We start from the raw sequence: 22,669 nt of genomic DNA on the forward strand, positions 1-22,669 counted from the left end.
TTCTATGTTATCAAGTGTTTACATAATTATATTATTGTCTGAGTAACCCACAACACAAGCATTATTAAGCTATCATGGAACTCAGTCAATCTGTGTAAAAATAAGGTTCTACCTATAATATTTCTTTCTTTTTAACTTATCTAGTGCCACAGTTTATGATAATTAGTACTTTATTCATGAACAATACAGGATTTTATCTACCTTCCTGTATAGTCATTGTTTCCCACTATACTCTTATTATAACTATCTGCTTATTCAAGTTATAATTTCCTTTTTTTGAGGTGTGGTGTAGATAAATTACCCATGAAATTACTGTTTTAATTTCACATAGGTATATTTCTTCTTTCCAGAATAGTAAGTAAAGTTTCCAAATTAGCATGACACAACTAGAAATTATTTTGCCCATATATACTGCTACTGAAAAGTCTGATAACGCTCTGACATGCCACAAAATTCACAAGCCCACCCTCAACACTATGCTGAAAAATAAGTACAGAACTATATGTGCCTACTTATGAAATCTTAGACTGGTTTATTTTAAAAATGTTCAGCTGCATCATTTATATCAAAGCAACACAAATTATGAAATACAATTTGAGGACTTTTAGTAGTAGGTAATATTATAATACTTTAAAATTGTTAGAACATTTTGGTGTTAAGAATGTATCCCTGACCGACATGAAAAATTTAGGTCCAAGTAAATTTCAAGCAGATACTTACTATTTAGGATAAAATCTTTATTGCTTTCATGTTGGTTAGCTTTATGTATTTAATTAGCTGAAATACATGCTTGATTGAATTAAAATAACCTTAAAAACCACTCTGGTGTGTCACTGTCACTTTTTTATGTTTAGTTACTTCCACATTTTTACTGTTTGAAACGTTTTATAAGTATTTTACATTGCTAATAGCTCAAGTTATTTTAAAATAAGCATAAAATCGTGAAATACGGGACAAATTCAAAACATTGGCCGCCATTTTGGTTCCTAGATTTACCTAATACGAGCCGTTAACCGGTGCTCTGGCACCGGTTAAATGAATCGTAACCCTTTTACTGACGGATGGCATGGTGCAACGCAAATAAGCAGTTAACGGTCGTCGGAGCCATCTTTAACGATGAAGGAGGCGTCAAAGTGTGCTGGTGCAACCGGCCCTAAGCCAGGGTTTAAAATATGGCGGAACCGAATATTTGGCCGAATGTTCAGTTCGGTAACACACGATAGCGTAGTTTATAACGTTTAAGTTTGACAAAGCCTGTTACGGATTACTTCATTTGTATGTAGATGACAAAGCCTGTAGCTGATTTGTTTTATGTCCACTTGACGAAGCCTGCGCTGCTGATCTCGAACTATTTTTGTTGGTATTTGGGTTTGGTTGTGACTTTGATAGATTAGATTTGAAAGCATTAATATTTTGTTCCATTACTATTCGCTAATTTTATCTGGTTATCATCCAAATTGGTACAGCAGTTATTGATTCCACTTCCCTCCTTTTTGACACCTTTTAGGGATTTTTTTAATACAAATGCTTACTATAGTAAGCATTCTATGATCTATCGATTTCCCCGGGTCTCAAACCATCTACATGTAATCATGTACATATACCAGATTTTTCAATTTATGTACATTTATTTACAAGACACTACCTACATCACTGCATCATAGAAAACCAAGTCCCCCGTCGCGCCTGTTTGTTTGTATGTTCGCGATAAACTTAAAAACTAATGAACAGATTTTCATGGAATTTTCGCCAGTAAATCAAATGATTCTTGAGGTTTACATATTTTTAATTTCTTAAGGTTTTTTTGACAATGAAATATGTCGATTAGTGCTAATTAAGGAGTAAGGTACAGCGGGGTAAATCTCTACTGGGGGGACAATTGTAACTGATCCATTTTTTTTTTTTTCATTTTTACACTATGATGTTGAGTTCTACATGTATCCACTGAACACGCCTACCATATAACCGGTAGACACTATGTAATAATGCAAACATTGTAAAACGTGGAAAAAATGGACCAGTTACTTTTGTCCCCCAGTCGAGATTTGCCCCGCTGTACCTTATTTGACATACCTTATTGAGTACATAACCCATCTGCCCGTACAGTTTGAGTTGAGCAATGAAGCCAGGATTCGGTCCGACGAAGCGGCGGTGTGACTTCACAAGCAGGAAGGCATCCTCATAGTCCAGGAAATACCTTCAAAATAAAGATTTTCAATACAAGGAAGATATTCAAACTAAAAGCAAAGAGGATCGAGTATTACAGAGAGTTACCATCGAAGTAAAATGTGTAATCACAGTGCATAGACTGCCATCTCTTGACACAGGCTTAAAACTGTTGAACCTCAGTTTTGACAATTTGGCCCATATTACTCTGGTCTACATGGACTCTGGCAACACTAGCCAGTGACAGACGTCAAATGTGGTCTGCGTATATCAATATCAATATGTAATATAATTAGTTACTTCATAAAATATAAGAAGATATTGTGATAAATGGGACTATCAACGTCATGCTCCACGGCAGCGCCACCTTAGCTTTGATGAACATAAACATATGGGAAAATATCTATATAAAGTCTATAAAATTCTAGACTAGTTAAAAAAATATCTATGTTTCTAGTTTCGTCGTGAGCTCTTATACATTGTGGCGCTGCTGTAGAGCATACTCCACAGCAGCGCCACCATAAAATATCAATTACTGCATATGGTACAGGCAAATATATGGCTTCAAATAATTCTATAACAATTCTATATTGGCCTAGCTTACAAAATCCCTCCTTTTATTTTGCATGTAGGAAAATACGATGCCACAAATCTTTTATAACAAATGATTATCGCAGCGCCTTAATAAAAAATCAAGGATAACACACTAACAATTTTGCCGAGATTTTCAATAAGGCGCTGCGATAATTATTTCTTACAAAAAGTTTGTGGCATCGTATTTTCCTAAATGCAAAATAAAAGTAGGGATTTCGTAAGCAAGGTCAATATAGAATTGTTATAGAATTATTTGAAGCCATATACGTGCCTGTACCATATGCAGTAATTGATATTTTATGGTGGCGCTGCTGTGGAGTATGCTCTACAGCAGCGCCACAATGTATAAGAGCTCACGACGAAACTAGAAACATAGATATTTTTTAACTAGTCTAGAATTTTATAGACTTTATATAGATATTTTCCCATATGTTTATGTTCATCAAAGCTAAGGTGGCGCTGCCGTGGAGCATGACGTGACTATCATGCTGCAATTCAAGTGATAAAATGTTATCTCAAGTGTCCATGCATTGTAAGAAGCCGAAAATCGACGACAAAAAATAAGTCAACTGTCAACGAAGTAACGTCCGAAATTTAAAAAATACACCGTTTTACAAGTGTTTCTGCGAAGATATTTACAGATGAGTATTGCTTTCATAATCTTTACATACAGTTTTCATGTAATCTTTCAAATTGCTAGTAGTCATTAGGTATTTGGTTATGTTTGTACATGTTTTGATGACAACTTGTTTAGTGTTTTAACTTACCGTGTTTCTTAGTTCATTGTTAAATCTCTTCAAAAACAATAAGACTACACACAGTGGAAACCAGTTAAACTTTCAATAAAGTGGATTATAAAACCTATTACATGTTATCATACACTAGGAATTAAGATTAGTAAATTTTGATTTCCTCATTAAAGTCATATTGTTATTATTGAATAGTGTATCAAGTGCAAGTATTAAGTTAATAATTACAAATTCTCACTGCCTATACATATATTTTATTGGCTATATTGTCTCAAATTACAAATATGTCTTCAGAACAACCTACCAAGATGACTACAAGGAGGGACGTCCTGATTGCCAAAATGCAACAATTACAGAAGGAGCTCAAAACAGCCAACGAGCTGAACAAAAAGCTCCTTCAAGAACAAGAAGAGAGTGAACAGGAGATTGAGCGTGTTGTAAGAACAAACACAACACTAAAAAATCAACTCGCCAACCAAGACGTTGAGTATGAAGACTTGCAAGGGCAGCGCGATGAACTGCAGGCCATTGTCAACCAGTTCCAGCAATGCCAGGATATACACGAGCTGGCGTTACAACGCGTCCGGGACTTGCAACAGCAACTGGAGGAGTCGGAATCAAAACATATTTGCAAGTATTGCTCCGGCAACCCCGTGCCCGCTGACAATAATATGAGTATTTTTGCTGAATTAAATAGTTTTGATGTAGATTTAGTTCTTGATAGTACAGTGTCCTCTCCAATAATAGAAACTTTAGATATTAAAAATTCTGTGCAATTTGAGGACCACAGTGATGTTAGAGTTACATTGAAAGGTAACAATAAAATTAAAAAATACTTGAAATTGAACAGATTCATTAAGAAATCAAAGCTTTTGCTGAAACGTCATACTTCACTGTTTAAGACAGTGCAATCTAAATGTAAAAGTGTTTCCCTCAGCGAGGAACTTTTAAACTGTCAATATCAACTAGACAGGACAACTGAGGAGCTGAATCTCCGCTCCGATGTATTAAAAAAATTAGAATTAAAGTTGATAGACTTAACTAATAGGGATGAATTGTCAAGTAAAGCTTTACAGGAGTACATAGCCTTTATGAATAATGTTCTAGAACCGGGCAGCGGCTACAACCTGAGCTTCGAGTCACCACGGCCACCGACGCGCCCCGCCGCGCCGAGTTCGCCCGCGCTGCGTGCCGTCCTAGCCGCGCCGGGATCGCCCGCGCTGCGAGCGCTGTTCGCGTCGCGCCCGAGCCCAGCCGAGACCTTCACCCCGTCTCGAGCTTCGGGGATCCTGCGCCAGTACCGGCTCAACCGCCATCGTCACCGCCGGGCGTCGTCGAGCGGGTTCCATCGCGACCGTCCATCGCCGGGCCGGCTCCATCGCCGCCGGCCCTCGTCGAGCCGGCCTCGTCGCCGCCCAGCCTAGCTACGCTGGCTCTGGCGCTGCTGACCTATGTCTCGCCCGCTCCGGCGCCGCCACCCCTCCCCTCGCCGCCGTCGCCCCGCCTCGCGCCGCCATCCTCCCCGCCGCCCCCGGCCGCCGCCGCGGCGTGCTCCCCGCCGCCGCCGCGCGCGCCCGCGCCCGCGCCGTGCTGTACAGCGACGAGGCGGGCGCCGGGCTGGGCGCGCTGCTGGCGGAGCGCCTCCACCGGCGCGTCATCAACCACTGTCACCCGGGGGCCACCGTCGCGAGTTTGGTCGAGTGCATCTCTGCAGGCGAGTTTGACCGCGATTCGACGCTTATAGTTTTTGTAGGGAACAGTTTAGACTGTACTAAACGCGATATTTTAAATTTGTCCGCTACTCTGTCGGCGCTCGATCGGGGAGAGGTAGGGAAAATAATTATGTGTGCGCTCCCATACAGAAGGTCGAGAAAGGTGAATAAGAGAGTTTACCATTATAATTCTTTGTTGTACAATCTCTCAGTATATAGTAGTACGATTTCGTATTTTGATACGAATAAATTTATATATGATTTTGTAATGCCCTGTAACAGAACCTACCTACCGAAAAGATGTCTAGTGGATTGTGCTAACCTGTTAGCATATAATATTGAGGACTCCGTCGTATCTAGGGCGGCGTCTAGTAGTTTTACTTCGCGTAGCTCTTTATGTCTCGGTAGCGTGGGTTCCGAGACGGAGTCGCCTGGTGATTTGTATTTAAACTAACCGCTACGACAACGTCTGCACCGGCCGGCTCTGCTCGTATTGATGCTAGTATGCTTAGTGAAACCGAGTTATTAAATTTAGTTCACCAGAATATTCAAGGCTTTGCCAGCAAGGAACTCGAAATAGATTTGTTTTTACAGTCCTCGAATATTGACATTCTCTGTATAACCGAGCACTGGCTTAAAGGGCATGAATTTATGTTTAATTACAATAATCATAGTATAGTTAGTTATTTCTTCAGAACATCCTGCATTCGCGGCGGGTCATTGATAATGGTTAAACATAGTATAAAAAGTAAAGAGCGTAGAGACATTGTTGACTTGTCTGTAGAACGCGTTATAGAACTTTCTTGTGTCGAGTTGGAACGATTTATCGTTGTATGCGTGTACAGGCCCCCATCGGCGGACTATAATGTATTTGAATCGGTTATAGATGAAGTCCTTAGTCGTGTTTTTAGAAGTCAGAAAACTATAGTTGTATGTGGCGATTTTAATATTAATTTGCTAGAAAATTCGCCTTTGTGTGGAAGGTTACTAAATACCTTTAAATCTTTTAATTTAGTAAATTTATTTTGTGAACCAACTAGAATCACGGCAACCAGTGCAACATGTATAGACAACATCTTCAGTAACGATATTGCGATTAGTAAATCTGTAATAAACACCTTGAGTTCTGACCACTGTGGACTAAAAGCCTCTTTTGGCGGGAAGATAGAGGATATTCCACAAGACACTGTGTGCAGACTGATTTCCGAAAGGCGCTTACAGTCATTCAATCGTAATATTAGGAACAACTTACCTTTTCTTTCATGTAACCGAGAGAACCCTGACTGTCTGAGTTCTGAGTTGTTTAACTGTATAAAAAAGGAATTTGATGCCTGCTTCATCCCCAAGAAGATGCAGGGCAAGGTCAAGGTTAAATTTAGCGACTGGGCTACGCCGGATATTCACGATAAGAGACGCCGGCTCTATGATTTGTATGATCTGCGAACAACTGATAAAAGGCCGGAATTTATAGAGTACGTAAGAATTTCTCGAAATCTTTTAAAAGGATGTGTGTCGCCGCTAAAGCTGATTATTTATCCAAAAAGATCTTAAATTCCAGCGATAAAGTTAAAACTACATGGCAAGTGATCAGCAGTGAAACAGGAAAGCGTAAAATAAAAGAACGGCACTACAACCTACGAGTTGCTGATACTTTAGTAAGTTCCGACCGTGAAGTGGCAGATCACTTCGAGCGATTTTTCTCGAATATACCGGCAGAGACAACAAAGTCTCTTAACTCATCGCCAATTGTCGCTGAAGAAATGCTGCAAGCTAATGTAGAAGAATGTTCAGAAATATTCACATTTTCTTATGTTACTCCGACCATAGTTATTAAAACGTTCAGATCTTTAAATTTAAAGAAAACTGAAGATCTATGGGGCTTGTCAGTTAAAGTATTACACTCAATAGTAGAATCAATCGCACCCTATTTAGCTGAGATTTTCAACAGATGTATTGAAACTGGCATTTTTCCTGATATTATGAAACACAGCAAAATTATCCCGCTGTTTAAATCAGGAACGAAATCAGACCCGACCAACTTTAGACCTATTTCAATATTACCAGCGCTAAGTAAGGTCTTTGAGAAGCTTATTCTTAATCAACTGTTGTCTCACTTTAACAGAAATAAATTGCTTGACAATAATCAATTTGGTTTTACCAGAGGTCGTTCAACTACTGATGCCGGTGTGGTACTTCTAAAACACATCTTTGACGCCTGGGAAAGAGCTCAAGATGCTGTTGGAATTTTCTGTGATCTATCAAAGGCCTTTGATTGCGTTGATCACGAGAATTTAAAGAGAAAATTGAGCCACTATGGGGTTAAAGCTGCTGCCCTTGACCTTGTTTCATCGTACCTTTCCGACAGAACTCAGCGAGTTGTTATCAATGGGACTCAATCAGCAGGTTCACCGGTAGCACTTGGAGTGCCTCAAGGTTCAATTCTCGGTCCCTTCCTGTTCTTAGTATACATTAATGATCTACCGAAACTAGTGCAAGATAAACATGATATAGTGTTATTTGCTGACGACACTTCTCTTATATTCAAAGTTGACAGGAAGGAAAACAGCTTCGATAACATCAACGATGCACTGTCTAGCATAACAGACTGGTTTACGGCGAATAACTTACTTCTAAACGCCAAGAAAACCAAGTGCATCAGATTTGCGCTTCCGAACGTTAAGCAGGTAAATAACAGTAAGATCCAAATGAAAGGTGAAACGCTGGAATTTGAAGATCGAACGGTTTTCCTTGGAGTCACTTTGGATTCAAAACTGCAATGGCATGCACATATAGCCACTTTAGCTGGCAAACTTAGTTCTGCAGCTTACGCAGTAAGGCGAATCAGACAACTAACAAACGTAGAGACGGCCAGGCTGGTATACTTTAGCTACTTCCACAGTGTTATGTCATATGGGATCCTGTTATGGGGAAAAGCTGCAGACATTCAGGCTATTTTTGTGCTGCAAAAACGAGCTGTCCGTTCAATCTACGGATTGGGCGGTCGAGCATCTTTAAGAGAAAAATTCAAAGAGGTGAACATTCTTACCGTTGCCTCTCAATACATATACGGAAATATTATGTATGTTCGGAAAAATATCCACGAATTCAAGCTTAACAGTGACATCCATAACTATAACACAAGGAACAAACATAAACTTGCTGTGACCGCCCACCGTCTCCGTAAGCTTGGTACGTCTTTCGTCGGGAACTGTACACGTTTTTATAACAAAGTACCAACCGATATAGTGGATTTGCCATTTGACAAATTTAAGGCACGCATTAAGCGTTTGTTGTTATGTAAGGCGTACTACACTGTGAAGGATTTTATAGATGATAGGGATGCCTTTAAGGTGGTTGCTTGTCAATAGATGAATGAAGTCGTATATATTTTTTCATTTTCTCTGCATTGTGTAATTAAGCATACTAGTGTTCAATTGACGTATGAGAACATATTCTCGTCTGATTATATTGTTTTTATTTAAGTTTAGTTGTGGACACTTGGAGACCTTATACATCTCCAAGATTATGTGTTTAATGTTTAATGTTTATCTTACTTTAATTTTATTGTATAAATCTATATTTCCTTCCTTTGTAACATACGAGCACAGAATATAGTGTCTTACAGCTATGTTTTATTATTTGAATATTTAATTTAGCCTGGCAGCTTGAACATGTCATGCACACTTAAAAGTCTTTGCTGCGGTGGCGTCGTTGATCGGGTCGCCACCTTCCCGAATAAAGGTTGAGGGAGGCGATGGCTGAGATACGCGTCATACTCGTGAACGGGTGCCGTCTGTGAAGACCGGTCTGTTTAAGCTTACTGGGGCTGTTATAACTTAGTAACTTTAATTCTAATTTTTATTAAATTAGGACACTTTGTTCGGTTGTCGTTTGTTTCCTTTCTTTTAGTGAATATTTTAAATATATGATTTTGACTCATGGAGACCATATACATCTCTAAGGAGAATTAGATTAAGTAGATATACATTTTATTTTTAGTTGTGACATTTAGAGTCATTTGCACCTCTAAAGTAATTTTAGACTTTTTTTTTGTATTTGTACTTTTTATATTAAAATTTAGTGTAGTTCTTGGTTGTAATTCGACATTTAGAGACCTTCTACATCTCTAATTAATTGTATAGAGTTAACTTTAGTTAGAACTTAGAATTAGTATATAATAGTATCAATTGTAATTTCAACTCAATTTTAAATATTTTTTAAATACCTATGTACATGTGACGTGTAAAAGTGCCCCTGTGGCCTATTTGCTGAATAAATTATTTTGATTTTGATTTTGATTTTGATTATTAGAAAGTTATGGAAATCTGAAGCTAAGTTTTGGGTAGGTAAGGACCAGTCTGGCCTAGCGAGTAGTGACCCTGCCTGCTAAGCCGCGGTCCCGGAATGAGCATTTATTTGTGTGATATTTTTGTTCTTGAGTCATGGATGTCTTCTATGTATATAAGTATTTTTATATCATGTATATCATTGTCTAAGTACCCACAACACAAACCTTCTTGAGCTTACCGTGGGACTCGGTCAATCTGTGTGAAAATGTCCTATAATAAGTATTTATTTATTTCAGTATTTTATTTTATTACTTTAACTAGCTTTTGCCCGCGGCTTCGCTCGCGTTACATCCAAAAATTGCTGAATACTCGATACAAAGGTCCAACCCCCCCCCCTTTAGGGAAGTGGCGGGTTAGAAAGAGACAAAAAGTAGCCTTAGGCCACTTTCCATCCCTTCAACTATCTCCACTTAAAAAATCACGTCAATACGTCGCTCTGTTTTGCCGTCAAAGACGAACAAACAACTCCCCATCAACAACCCCAACCCCCATCAACTTTCCCATTTATTAATTTTCTTTTATTTTATTTTTATTTATTAAGGTCTGCCAATAGGGGCCGGTTACAATGATACATTGTTAGGTATACATACATGCATTAGCATTTTAAGCTTATTGCACAACTAATTATGTATTGGCAAACACCACTTGTGTAAACTTTATAATATTAGTATGGATTTTATTTTATTACTTCAATAAGAAAGACATGTACCAGGGGCCCGTTTCTCGAAAGGTACAAGCCTTGTATTACAAGTGTGTTTCCATGACAACCCATACGATTTGACAGTTCGCGCACTTGTAATACAAGGCTTGTACCTTTCGAGAAACGGGCCCCTGATCGTTAACTTTGATAAAATTGTAAACAGAGGAGACATAAATCTAAAATGTGTTTCCCAACAGAATATACTAACCTTTTCATAATATAGCCAATGACTACAGCCGCTGAGCGCGAAACTCCAAAATAACTGAAACACACAAGAATCATAATTAGACTTATATTGACCGGGATATAGACCGTGATTACCTTTTTGATTTTTGTCGAGCTCCCGATATTTCGACGCAGTTGCATGCATCATGATCACGGGAAACTGACGAAGACGGGTGGATGTCAAAGTTGCGTAGACGGCGCGCGATCTACCCTTCTTCGCGCGAGTCGGCTGCGTTCACTTTCAGCGTTATTATTGGTCGCATTCACACTCGAAGAATCAAAAAGGTAATCACGGTCTATATACCGGTCAATATAAGTCTAATGAAAATAACCGTGAATCATTCAAAACTCTTAATAATTATAATTACAATTTGTACAACATACTAGTACATAAAACCCATTTCATTGTAAGCGATAACTGCAACTTATAGTAAATAGTAACATAACCTAACCACAAAAATTAAAATTTTGAAGAAACATATGACATATCCATACCCCCAACCATAACCCCCGATTGTGATATAGTAGACCGATTTTTATAAACATGGCTAAGAATACTCCCGATTAACTCAGCTTTCAGACAAAAAAAAATTATCTAAATCGGTTCATCCGTTCGGAAGCTACGATGCCACAGACAGACACACACAGACAGACAGACAGACAACCAGACGAACAGACAGACAGACAGACACGTCTTAAAAATAGGCACAATGGTTGTCGACTTGCGGATGCGGAACGTCCCCAATAAAACTAAAAACTAAACCTATAGTAACTCTAGGGATGTCTTCTTACCAATGAACTAGGACATTGCCTACCGACTCAACCGCATTCTCGATAAATTCGTTGCACTCGGGCAGACAACATACTAGTACATAAAACCCATTTCATTGTAAGCGATAACTGGTAAGGTGTCCACAATATTTATTTATTTATAACTGCAACTTATAGTAACATAACCTAACCACAAAATTAAAATTTTGAAGAAACCCCCGCCTGTGACATAGTAGACCGATTTTTATAAACATGGCTAAGAACACTCCCGACTAACTCAGCTTTCAGACAATTTTTTTTTATCTAAATCGGTTCATCCGTTTGGAAGCTACGATGCCACAGACAGACGTGGGTCTGTCTGTGGCATCAGACATACAGACAAACAGACAGACAGACAGACAACCAGACGGACAGACAGACACGTCTTAAAAATAGGCACAATGGTTGTCGACTTGCGGATGTGGAACATCCCCAATAAAACTAAAAACTAAACCTATAGTAACTCTAGGGATGTCTTCTTACCAATGAACTAGGACATTGCCTCCCGACTCAACCGCATTCTCGATAAATTCGTTGCACTCGGGCAGATGAGAGATCAGGTCGTCTTTTGGTACATCGGCCACTGAAAAAAATTTCATTTCATTTCATTTACATTACGATACAAGTGCGTAAAAAAGGAAGTTCGAAACGAGTGGCGATAAATTAAAACACGACCGAAGGGACTCCTTAACTCAAATAATCTTTTCAATTTAAGATTAGCAGTTAAGTATATTATATATGCATGTACGTTTCTTAGAAATAAACAGATTAAATTTTAATTTTTTTTTTTTAAATCGACACGAGTTACGAATTTCCTTTTCACAGGTGTATCGTACGACGTTTTTCAGTACAGATGAGCCTCCGAAGTTTCGACCTGGCATATAATGAACCACTTCTCGCACTAGTGCGTAAAAAAAACACCATCTGTACTGAAAAATAAATAAGGATGTCTGCTAGAAGGTATTAAAATTTTCCATTTGAGTTTTGTTTGTCAAAAGCAGAAAAATAAAACCTTTTAGATTCTCTGTTCATCCGTCTGTCATCAACCTTTTGTCTCTGGAATGTTTTGAAGTTTTACACCACCTACCTCCCATGTCATTAAAAATAAGCAAAAGATCCCTGGCCCTTATAGTATTTGAACAGCCGCTAGCCTATTGTCCACACTACAATTTGATTGACCTCATATATCTGAGTCAACTTCTACCACACCCAAGGGAGGAAATGGGTTGATACATCATCATCCTCCTTGCGTTATACCGGCATCTGCCACGGCTCATGGGAGCCTGGGGTCCGCTTTGACAACTAATCCCAAGATTTGACGTACGCACTAGTTTTACAAAAGCGACTGCCATCTGACCTTCCAGCCCAAAGGATAACTAGGCCTTATTAGAATTAGTCTGGTTTCCTCACGATGTTTTCGCAGCGACTGGCAAATATCGAATAACATTTTGCACATACCCTTCTTCTTCTTTGCATCCTGTTACCCTCTGCTGGGGTGTAGGGCTCGAATCATATTTCTCCATTTACTCCGGTCTTGGGCAGTTTGGGTAACCTCGCACATAAATTCCGAAAAACTCATTGGTACGAGCCGGGGTTCGAACTCCCGATCTCCAGTTCGAAAGCACGCTCTTACTGCTAGGCCACCAGCGCTTAGGAAAGGGGGTGATACTTACATTTAACATATTTAAAGTTGATGTGACTGATCCTGTCCTGCAGACACCTCGGCAGCAGTAACTATAAACATTCTTTTATTTACATGGGAGAGTGATTATTAAAGATCGTTATCAGGGTGCACTTTTCGTGGCAAGTGGTACGGTTGGCAAAAAAACAAATACATTTAAATATTCACTTTGTTCTTAACTACAAAATAAATACTTCCCTTCTTAGGATTACACCTATATTTTTGAAACAATATACGTCAAATGACATTAATTATGTATGCTATAAAAATACATTACGCGAAGTGTAATTATATTATTTAAATCCAAATAATCAAATGCACTCTAGATACGACTAATTATCTAGAATTGTTATTCAAGTAGTTCTAGTCAAAAGTAGTGCACAAAGTAAGACGAGCACGGAGGAGTGTAATAAAGTGCACGAATAATCCCAGTATCTTCATTCACAGTATGGATATGACACAATACCTAGATTACAACCAACAACCTTCTTGTAACTTTTGTCAACGTAGAAAGGTCATTTAGTTATTTAAAATGGATTTTTTCTAATCGACGTGAACGACTGACAGCCAAATATGTTGAACAAATTTTAGTTATTTATTCAATGTAATTTGGCTAAGTAATTATAAATATGTATATATTTCATAATTTGTTAAGTATATGTAGTGTTTTAAATACTTGTGTATTTGTTTTTTTGTCAACCATACTCTGCCACCAATACAGCACGCTGATAACGATCTTTAGTTTACTAGCTCGCAGTGGGTCCAGTGCCAATTATGTTGATTTTAATAGGACATACAATACCAAATAACCGGAATCTGCAAACTTTTTTTGCCTCAGAAAACATCACAAGCCAAACCATGGCATCAGGTTTATAGGTCTACAGTTTGTGTGTGGCCTATTATAGCTGACACATGTTATAGATGTCAAAGTTAAATTTATAATACAACTAGCTTTTGCCTGCGGCTTCGCTCATATTAGAAAGAGAAAAAAGTAGCCTATGTCACTCTCCATCCCTGCAACTATCTCCACTTAAAGGTAGAAGTATATAGGAACAAGTATCTAGGTACGCCAAACACACTGAAAGAGGTATTTAGCAACCTGAAAACACTGCTAGGATTTGTAGAGGAGCTGGGGTGGTTAGAGTAGTGCTACCCCGTCTATTTCACGCAAAATAGGCACAATGGATGTCGACTTGCGGAAAATGCCCAATAAAACTAACTAACTCCACTTAAAAAATCACTTCAATTCGTCGCTCCGTTTTGCCGTGAAAGACGGACAAACAAACAGACACACTACACACTTTGTACACCGATTTATAATATTAGTATGGATATTGAAGTCTTAAAATATTGCAAGGCAAATGAATCGTAAATAGCTAAGTATTACCTCTCGCAGTGCACACTCAATGAAATTCATCTACTCCAAATTTAAGTAATTCTTGCAGCAATGAGAAATAATTCATCATAAAAGAATAAACTTATATTGATCGGGATATAGACCACCGTGATAACCTTTTTATTTTTGTCAAGCTCCTGATATTTCGATGGAAAAGTCCGTGATCATGATGCATGTAACTGCGTCGAAATATTGGGACAAAAACCAAATAGTAATCATGGTCTATATCCCCCGTCAATATGAGTCTAATGAAACTAACCATGAATCATTCAAAACTTTTACAAATGAATAAGGCAGCACCATAACCCATCCAGGTTATAATAACTAGATAGGTAGTATATGGTGATAAAAATTACCTCACGGCACATTTTGAGAAACCCTGATACAGCTGGCAGATAATTATTAATTATAATAAACTTAAGGCAGAATGTCATGAATGCAAGAAAACATTAGCTTGATTTTATCTGAAATGCAATAATAAAACTGTTTCGACAAAGACGAGACATACAAGTCGAGCCCATGTGGGCTATTAGTAAACAAAACGGTAATCAACTTACCAAGGAATAGTCCGTCGTCGATCTTATCCACACTGATCTCCAAGTCGAGGCCTTCGTCTTCAGCCTCCGCGGCGTGCACCTCTGCGTCTGTAGAACACTGGGCCATGCTTGCTGTTTGTTCTTCTAAACATCCAACATATGTTCCACAAGCTTATAGTCTTTCAACTCGTAAATACGGCGCTTAACACCCATTATCAACAGGAATATTACGAATTTACACCCAAATGTAAAGGAAAAACTGTCACTTTTAATTTATTTTTAACGTGCAACTGCAGTTTCGTATACAATCTCCAAAAATCAATAATGTCATCTCGATTGTTGTTGTTAACAGTTCACCCAGTTTGCGGATTAGCCATGTTTGGTTTAAATATTTAGCACATTATATTGACTGCTTCTGTAAGTTATTATCGACATGTTGCTGAAATATTTTGCTAACAATTTCTCCCGCGAAAATGTACGAACGAATTTATAAGACTACCGAAATAATTTTGAGTTGACATTCACACAAACTAAAAGCTATTGACGCTGATGAAGCAAATGTCATAAGATTTTTCGTTGTCACGTCTAATAATGTTAATCTAACTTAGACTTTACTCCCTACACATAGAGATTATTTTTTCTTCATAGTAAAAACATAATAAATACGTTTTACGTAACTGGAATAACTCATAATTTTTCCGAGACAAAAATGACAGCTACAAGTTTTAATGCCGTAGACAATATATTCAAACAGCCAACAAAGAAAAACAATTATAAAATTCCACTTTAATTTATAAAATTGTATATAATAAATATCATTATTGCATTCGTTTCTAATCGTAAACCAATTGTATAAAAACAAATTCAGCAGCAAAAATAAATTCACAGTCTAAGTCATAGCGATTGTCTGTCAAGCCATTTCAGTCAGTAGAAAAAACCGGCAAATGTAAAAATATAGACGCGAACATTTTTATATATTTCAAAAACAAAATTCATTGCGTGCCTTAATTTGTCTAGTGACGAACTTATTTGGCTACATATTGAAAACCTTAGTATGAAATCAAGTAAAGAAGAAACTACATTGATTCCTTAAAGAACACTGGAAGAACCCAACGTGAACCCAACAATAAGCGTAGCAAGTTTTATTGCCAAACAACCTCTTTGAAGTTTTCATAGGAAAGCACACCTCTAATATTCTTCATGGAAAGCACCAAGAAAGCTGGTCGCGAAAAATTGGGATCCAGAAGATTGCCCGTTAGATTGCAATATTATCACAGGCAACATGCCGTCCGTTTTCTTCACGTTGGAGAAAAAGCGAGTCATACAGACCTATGATCATATTTCTATGATAAACATGTGATAGTGGACTATCGGCACAGTATAATAAAGAGTACTATCGTATCGTACAGTATGGCCACTCCCGCTCCCCTCTGAAAGTGCCGCCCACCCCCTCTCGGATACCTTACAGTTACCGCCTGTCAAAAACGCGAACCATATTCTTCATGACGCGAACCAAGAATCTTATATACCATGGATATTGCGTGCCGAACATTACGTTGAAGCCAGAAAATTTGACCTTGAATTACGTCACGCCGGTCTTGCATCTCTTTCTTTAGGGTGTCCATGATTAAGCATACATTAGGGATATCCCGCGGAATTTGACGTATTACGTTTATACGACTGATTAATTTTGTAACTTATTAAATTCAAATCCGATCAATCGTTTTATCACGAAAGTGAACATCCATCCTCACAAACTCAAAAAGTAAGGTACATTAGGGCAATTCCGAAAGTCGTCTAATTAGGAAAGTCGCATAGAAATCACCATTATTTCCGTCATATCAAGATTCCCCTTTCGGAATTATCTGAACATTTCTGTCATTCGGAATTACTCTAATGCACCTTACTAATTTGTCAACCGCCAATAAGGTCCATTTCTACACCACTCTGCAGTTACTTTGCCTTACGCCACAAAATACGGTACAGTTTTTACCAGTGGTAAACTACTGGGATTTTTTTTTCAGAACCGTTCCAGAATAAGAGCGTGGTGAGTGTTGCAATACGAGGCTTAAAATATAACTTTTCTTTTACTAACTGACACCTGTATTTATTAAAAAATGTTTCAGTCACTTTAAACCATCACAACAATATTTTGGTAGAACTACTGGGAAAACTAATTTAACTAGTCAACTACCAAACCAGGTGGTTTGGTAGTTAACAATGTGGGAAAAATCCCCGTAGTTAGGGCTGGTAAAAATTGGTGGTAACTAGTGGGAATAGTCCCAGAAATATAAGGGAAGTATTTCGTCACTACTTTTCAAAAATCTCGTATCTCATGCCTCTCCTCAAAGTTAAAACACAGTAAGTCTATATGCATTCCATACATACTACTACATTTTCTTTTAATTGACAGAAGAAGATACAAGTTTTTTTCAAAGTAATAATTTTTTCATTGGGGAAATAATGAAATACTAGAACGTTTTACAACAGTATCTTTATTTTTAAGCGCCGCCCGTGTTTTGTATGTTTATTCCACGATATCTCCGTCGTCACTGGACCGATTTTAAAAATTTCTTTCTTCCTTTCAGTGCCATAATCTTCAGGCTTAAAGTGCAAAGCTGCAAATTGTCGAACGCTCTGAAATCTTTCCCTTTATCGGCAAAATTGACAGCCAAAGCTGTCTCCTTGCTTCATCTTTTGGAACACTGAAATGTTTAATATTATTCATGTTAATTTGTAAAGACACGAACAATAAATTTGGTATTATATACTGTGATATGAATTATGAACATAGAAACCGTACCAAGTTGATAGATTTAGCTCCATGCATGAAAAAAGATTGGTCACCCTAGTCGTAAAACCACACATAGCATTATTTTTCTTTAAAGGTCATATTTATCGTTCTAAACCTATTCGCGGGAATTTTGATATCATTTGAGACAATGAAAACAATATAATGATTAGAACTAACCAAGATTACAAGCAAAATAGAAGAAAATTGATTACCAGTGAGGTTTATGAACATTTTGGTAAAATAAGTACTTACTTGTGAAATCTTATGTCGGATTTCGGTTTCCATTTACTTCCACAATGCTGCACTATGCAATACATTGCGCATAACTTAAGGAAACCGACGAAAAATGTTTATATCACAAAAGAAAACTCTGAATTGGTGAATTACTTTTGACAATTCTGACATATCGGGCATATTTCTTTATTATTAGTGTTCCCATAGTACGCAGGAGGTAAATACCGGAGAAATAAGGTTTTTGCTTGAGTGCTTTTTTGTATAATACAAAGAAAACTAAGTCAATTTGATTGAAGAATGTTTTATACGTTTCTTTTTAGTAACTAATCTGGCAATACATCACAGTGTCGGAAAGAGATAGAACATAGGAGTAAAGGTGAATGAACCTGGCTTCAACTCATTGGTCGGCACGCAATATCCATGGTATATAAGATTCTTGACGCGAACAATCGACCTGTCATATCTCACTCATACAAGCATGATACGCGTTCACCTACACGAGCTTAGAATGTGTCACAGACCAACCCCTATAGACATCTATTACAAGACGACTCGCGGTGGCCAGCCTTCCTAGTATTTGCACTGATATAAGCGCGGGCGCTCGCCGTGCCCGATCAGTATCGACCAAGTAACAGACCCGAAAGCAGCGCGTGTTTTTCGCACAAAAAAATTGGAAAAGGGTATTTTGATGCCTTAAAGATGTCCACCTGTAGTGTGAAATGGTGTGGAAAGGTAACAAGAAGCTCAAATTTAAAAACAGACGGCATTACATTCCACAAATAAGTCATATTTATAATTTATTCAGAGCCGGCATAGGTCAACTTACATTGGCCACTTACGCGTCAGTAGAGGGACAGTCATACTTCTGTCCCTTTTCATCTGGCGCGACTGCCCGCCGTCCTTGAAACGGCCAATCACAGCGCGCTTAACACATTCCCCGCCCGCTCCTCGCACCCCAAACACTGGTGACTCGTATCGCGAACCAAATATACAAGACTGCCACTCTATAGGAGGTTCTCTGTGGAATGTGTGCTAGGAACGCGCCTCTTTCATATAATGATCGCCAGTGTCCGAGGTGTGCTATCGACTTAACTGCCAGAGTTGTGCCAGAGCTACCTATGACAGCTATCTATCACACTTTTGGACAGTTTGTCAAACACTATTAACGCATAATATACATTTTTGCAACCAACTTTTACTAAGTATTTTCTGATTTTGTGTTTCTATTTATTGCTACGTATGTACAATGACTATAAATTGTCGAAACTTTCACAAATTGTAGACATTTTTCTCTATCACAAACAGTATTGTACATGAATTGAAGTAAGAAAAAGTAGGTAAGTCCCTAAAATAGCACTAAACTTATTAGATTTACAGTCTGACAAAAAGAGTAGAAATTAAATAGTATTTTATGCAACAGGCGTTTAAAGGAGGTCAAAAAAGACGAGTGGCGTGGGCACAGAGAACCTCCTATAGAGTAGAAATCTTGTATATTTTGTTCGCGATACGAGTCACCAGTGTTTGGGGTGCGAGGAGCGGGCGGGGAATGTGTTAAGCGCGCTGTGATTGGCCGTTTCAAGGACGGCGGGCAGTCGCGCCAGATGAAAAGGGACAGAAGTATGACTGTCCCTCTACTGACGCGTAAGTGGCCAATGTAAGTTGACCTATGCCGGCTCTGAATAAATTATAAATATGACTTATTTGTGGAATGTAATGCCGTCTGTTTTTAAATTTGAGCTTCTTGTTACGTTTCCACACCATTTCACACTACAAAGTGGACATCTTTAAGGCATCAAAATACCCTTTTCCAATTTTTTAGTGCGAAAAACACGCGCTGCTTTCGGGTCTGTTACTTGGTCGATACTGATCGGGCACGGCGAGCGCCCGCGCTTATATCAGTGCAAATACTAGGAAGGCTGGCGACCGCGAGTCGTCTTGTAATGGATGTCTATAGGGGTTGGTCTGTGGGCGTGGGTAATAAAGACGCCACGAGTATTTTTTGACTCAGTTAAACGCCGTTGTCATACAATACTTTTTCTACGACCATGGACTTAGTTTTGAACCCCTCGTATGCGGCCTGTCAATTTTGGTTGAAATATAGTGACCTTGACATTTAAAGCAATAGATTAAAATTCCCACGCTCGGATCCGTATCTAAGCAGGGGGTTAATAGTTTTCTAGAATACTTTTGTGAAATTCACACTGTTTCCTATATTCTGCACTGCCAGCTGCGCAGCAGCCCAAAGCCATCCCCCGCCGGATTGCCGCGTTGCCATGGTTACAGAGCCAAACAATGCGTTTTCAATTTTTTCGTTACTGAGCGCGTGCGCAGAAGCCGGCGAGCGTTGGCTTTGGGGAATAGACTTTTATGTAGGGTTTTAAAGATTTATGCACAAGCCTGTAAATGACGAAATAATAGTTCGGGAGTAGAAAAAAGTGGCAACATCGTAGTGTTGTCCCGTTTTCTCACACATAGGTATCATATTGATTTAAAACGGATGACAATACCTACAATGTTGTCACTTTTTAATTTCTATTCTTTCTGGTCAGACTATAGTCAGGTCCTCACAGAAAACCAGCGCTGCGGTTTGCCGCATCATCATGCTGAATGAGGACCCCATTAGCGTCATTTATAGCGTCCATTTTTAGTTTTGTTTGCGCTGTTGGTGGCCTATATAAGCGGTAACAGCGTGCGACTATCAATCCGGTGGTTGCAGGGTCGAACCCCGGCTCGCACCAATGAGTTTTTCGGAACTTACGTGCGAAACGTCATTTGATATTAGCGCTATTCGGTGAAGGAACACGTCGTGAGGAATCTGGACTAATACCGAATAAGGCCTAGGTTACCCTTCGGGTCGGAAGGTCAGATGGCAGTTGCTTTCGTAAAACTAGTGTCTACGCCAAATCTTGAGATTAGTTGTCAAAGTGGACCGCAGGCATGAGCCGTGGCGAATGCCGGAATTTTAACGCAAGGAGGATGATTATATTTGTTTTATTTGCACGTCGTCTGTGTGTACCATATTTGTAAATATAAATGTTTATATTCATATTCTTTGACGACCGGTCTGGCTCAGTCGGTAGTGACCCTGCCTGCTAAGCCGTGGTCTTGGGTTCGAATCCCGGTAAGGGCATTTATTTGTGTGATGAGCAAAGATATTTGTTCCTGAGTCATGGATGTTTTCTATGTATATATTTTATTATTATTATTTATTTATTATTAATGCACAGTACAGGTCTTAAATCTAAGCTAGTTCCTGCAAAACTGTATATACAGTTTGACTGCAGGTATGAGTCTCTTTATATCTCATGTTTATACTTATATTTTATTTTAATCTAACTGTTCACGTAAGTATATGTATGTATTTATCTATTTAAGTATGTACATCGTCGCTTAGCACCCATAGTATACCTTTGCTTATAGTTTGGGGCTAAGTTGATCTGTGTAAGGTGTCCCCAATTTATTATTATTTTTTATTATTCTATTAATTCTAACGCATAAACGTTCACTAAAGTCAAGCCGATAAAGTTTGTTTGTCTCCGACGTATTGGTGTGATACGAGTAGAAAAGGGACAAACGAACTTTTCCCCTCACTAGCTCGGAAACACGTGTTTTGTCCTTTAATACCAGCGGGTAAAAACGCATTTTATCAACTAGTGGGTAAAGTAATTTGACCTTGAATAAAGTCAAATTAACTGCTTTAAAATTGATAAAAGTAGGTGAATCTAGTAATAAAGATGATTTACCACCTGTGGAACTACTGGAAGCAGTGATAAACGCATTTTTTGCGTTGTAGTTTCCTCGCTATAGTGAGGGGAAAAGTTTTGTGTTACACTCGGGTGCAAATGTATTTTACTTCTCGTGTGTTCAAAAACTCGCAAGTTCAGGATTCTATTCTCGAACCACTCGCTTTGCTCGTGGTTCAACTATAGAATCCTTTCACTTGCTCGTTTTTCAATTCCACACTCGGCGTTAAAATACAACTTTGCCCCCTTGTATAACAAATAACTATTATTTCTCGTGTGTTAAAAATAGTTATTTGTTATACAAGGGTGCAAAGTTGTATTTTAACGCCGAGTGTGGAATTGAAAAACGAGCAAGTGAAAGGATTCTATAGTTGAACCACGAGCGAAGCGAGTGGTTCGAGAATAGAATCCTGAACTTGCGAGTTTTTTAACACACGAGAAGTAAAATACATTTGCACCCGAGTGTAACACAAAACTTTTCCCCTCACTATAGCGAGGAAACTACAACGCAAAAAATGCGTTTATCACTGCTTCCAGTAGTTCCACAGGTGGTAAATCATCTTTATTACTAGATTCACCTACTTTTATTAATTTTAAAACAGTTAATTTCACTTTATTCAAGGTCAAATTACTTTACCCACTAGTGGATAAAATGCGTTTTTACGCGCTGGTATTAAAGGACAAAACACGTGTTTCCGAGGTAGTGAGGGGAAAACAACTTTACCCCCTTGTATAACAAATAACTATTATCGGCTTGATAACTTTAGTGTGCGTTTATGAATAAGGGGATAAGTATCTACGTGGTAATGTTTTCCAATCTGAGAGATGTTTCTTGTAATCGAATTAATGCCAATCCCAGGTTTGTTCTCATTGCTTAAGTTCTTGCTCGGTTACATGTAAGTTTACCCATACAGAACGGTGCGTTTTTGCCTTTATTATGACTGGGGCGACATCCAGTACTTGAGCGAAGCGATACGAAC

The 22,669-nt window shown here is 38.5% G+C and overlaps 1 protein-coding gene across 1 annotated transcript in view; it reads right to left on the bottom strand.

Moving 5' to 3' along the window:
- Window positions 1–15,422, bottom strand: part of LOC125241428 (dual specificity protein phosphatase MPK-4-like) — a 58,558-nt gene extending 43,136 nt beyond the window's left edge. The window contains exons 1-6 of the mRNA XM_048149919.1: window positions 14,940–15,422; window positions 14,739–14,770; window positions 12,979–13,039; window positions 11,789–11,888; window positions 10,479–10,532; window positions 2,074–2,197 (exon numbers count right to left, since the gene is read on the bottom strand). Coding sequence (XP_048005876.1) covers window positions 2,074–2,197; window positions 10,479–10,532; window positions 11,789–11,888; window positions 12,979–13,039; window positions 14,739–14,770; window positions 14,940–15,045 — 477 coding nt within the window. The 5' untranslated portion in view covers window positions 15,046–15,422. The remainder of the gene's footprint in view (window positions 1–2,073; window positions 2,198–10,478; window positions 10,533–11,788; window positions 11,889–12,978; window positions 13,040–14,738; window positions 14,771–14,939) is intronic.
- Between the last annotated feature and the right edge of the window lie 7,247 nt (window positions 15,423–22,669).

Source organism: Leguminivora glycinivorella, chromosome Z (assembly GCF_023078275.1).
Source record: "Leguminivora glycinivorella isolate SPB_JAAS2020 chromosome Z, LegGlyc_1.1, whole genome shotgun sequence".
In the NCBI taxonomy this organism is placed as follows: Eukaryota; Metazoa; Arthropoda; class Insecta; order Lepidoptera; family Tortricidae; genus Leguminivora; species Leguminivora glycinivorella.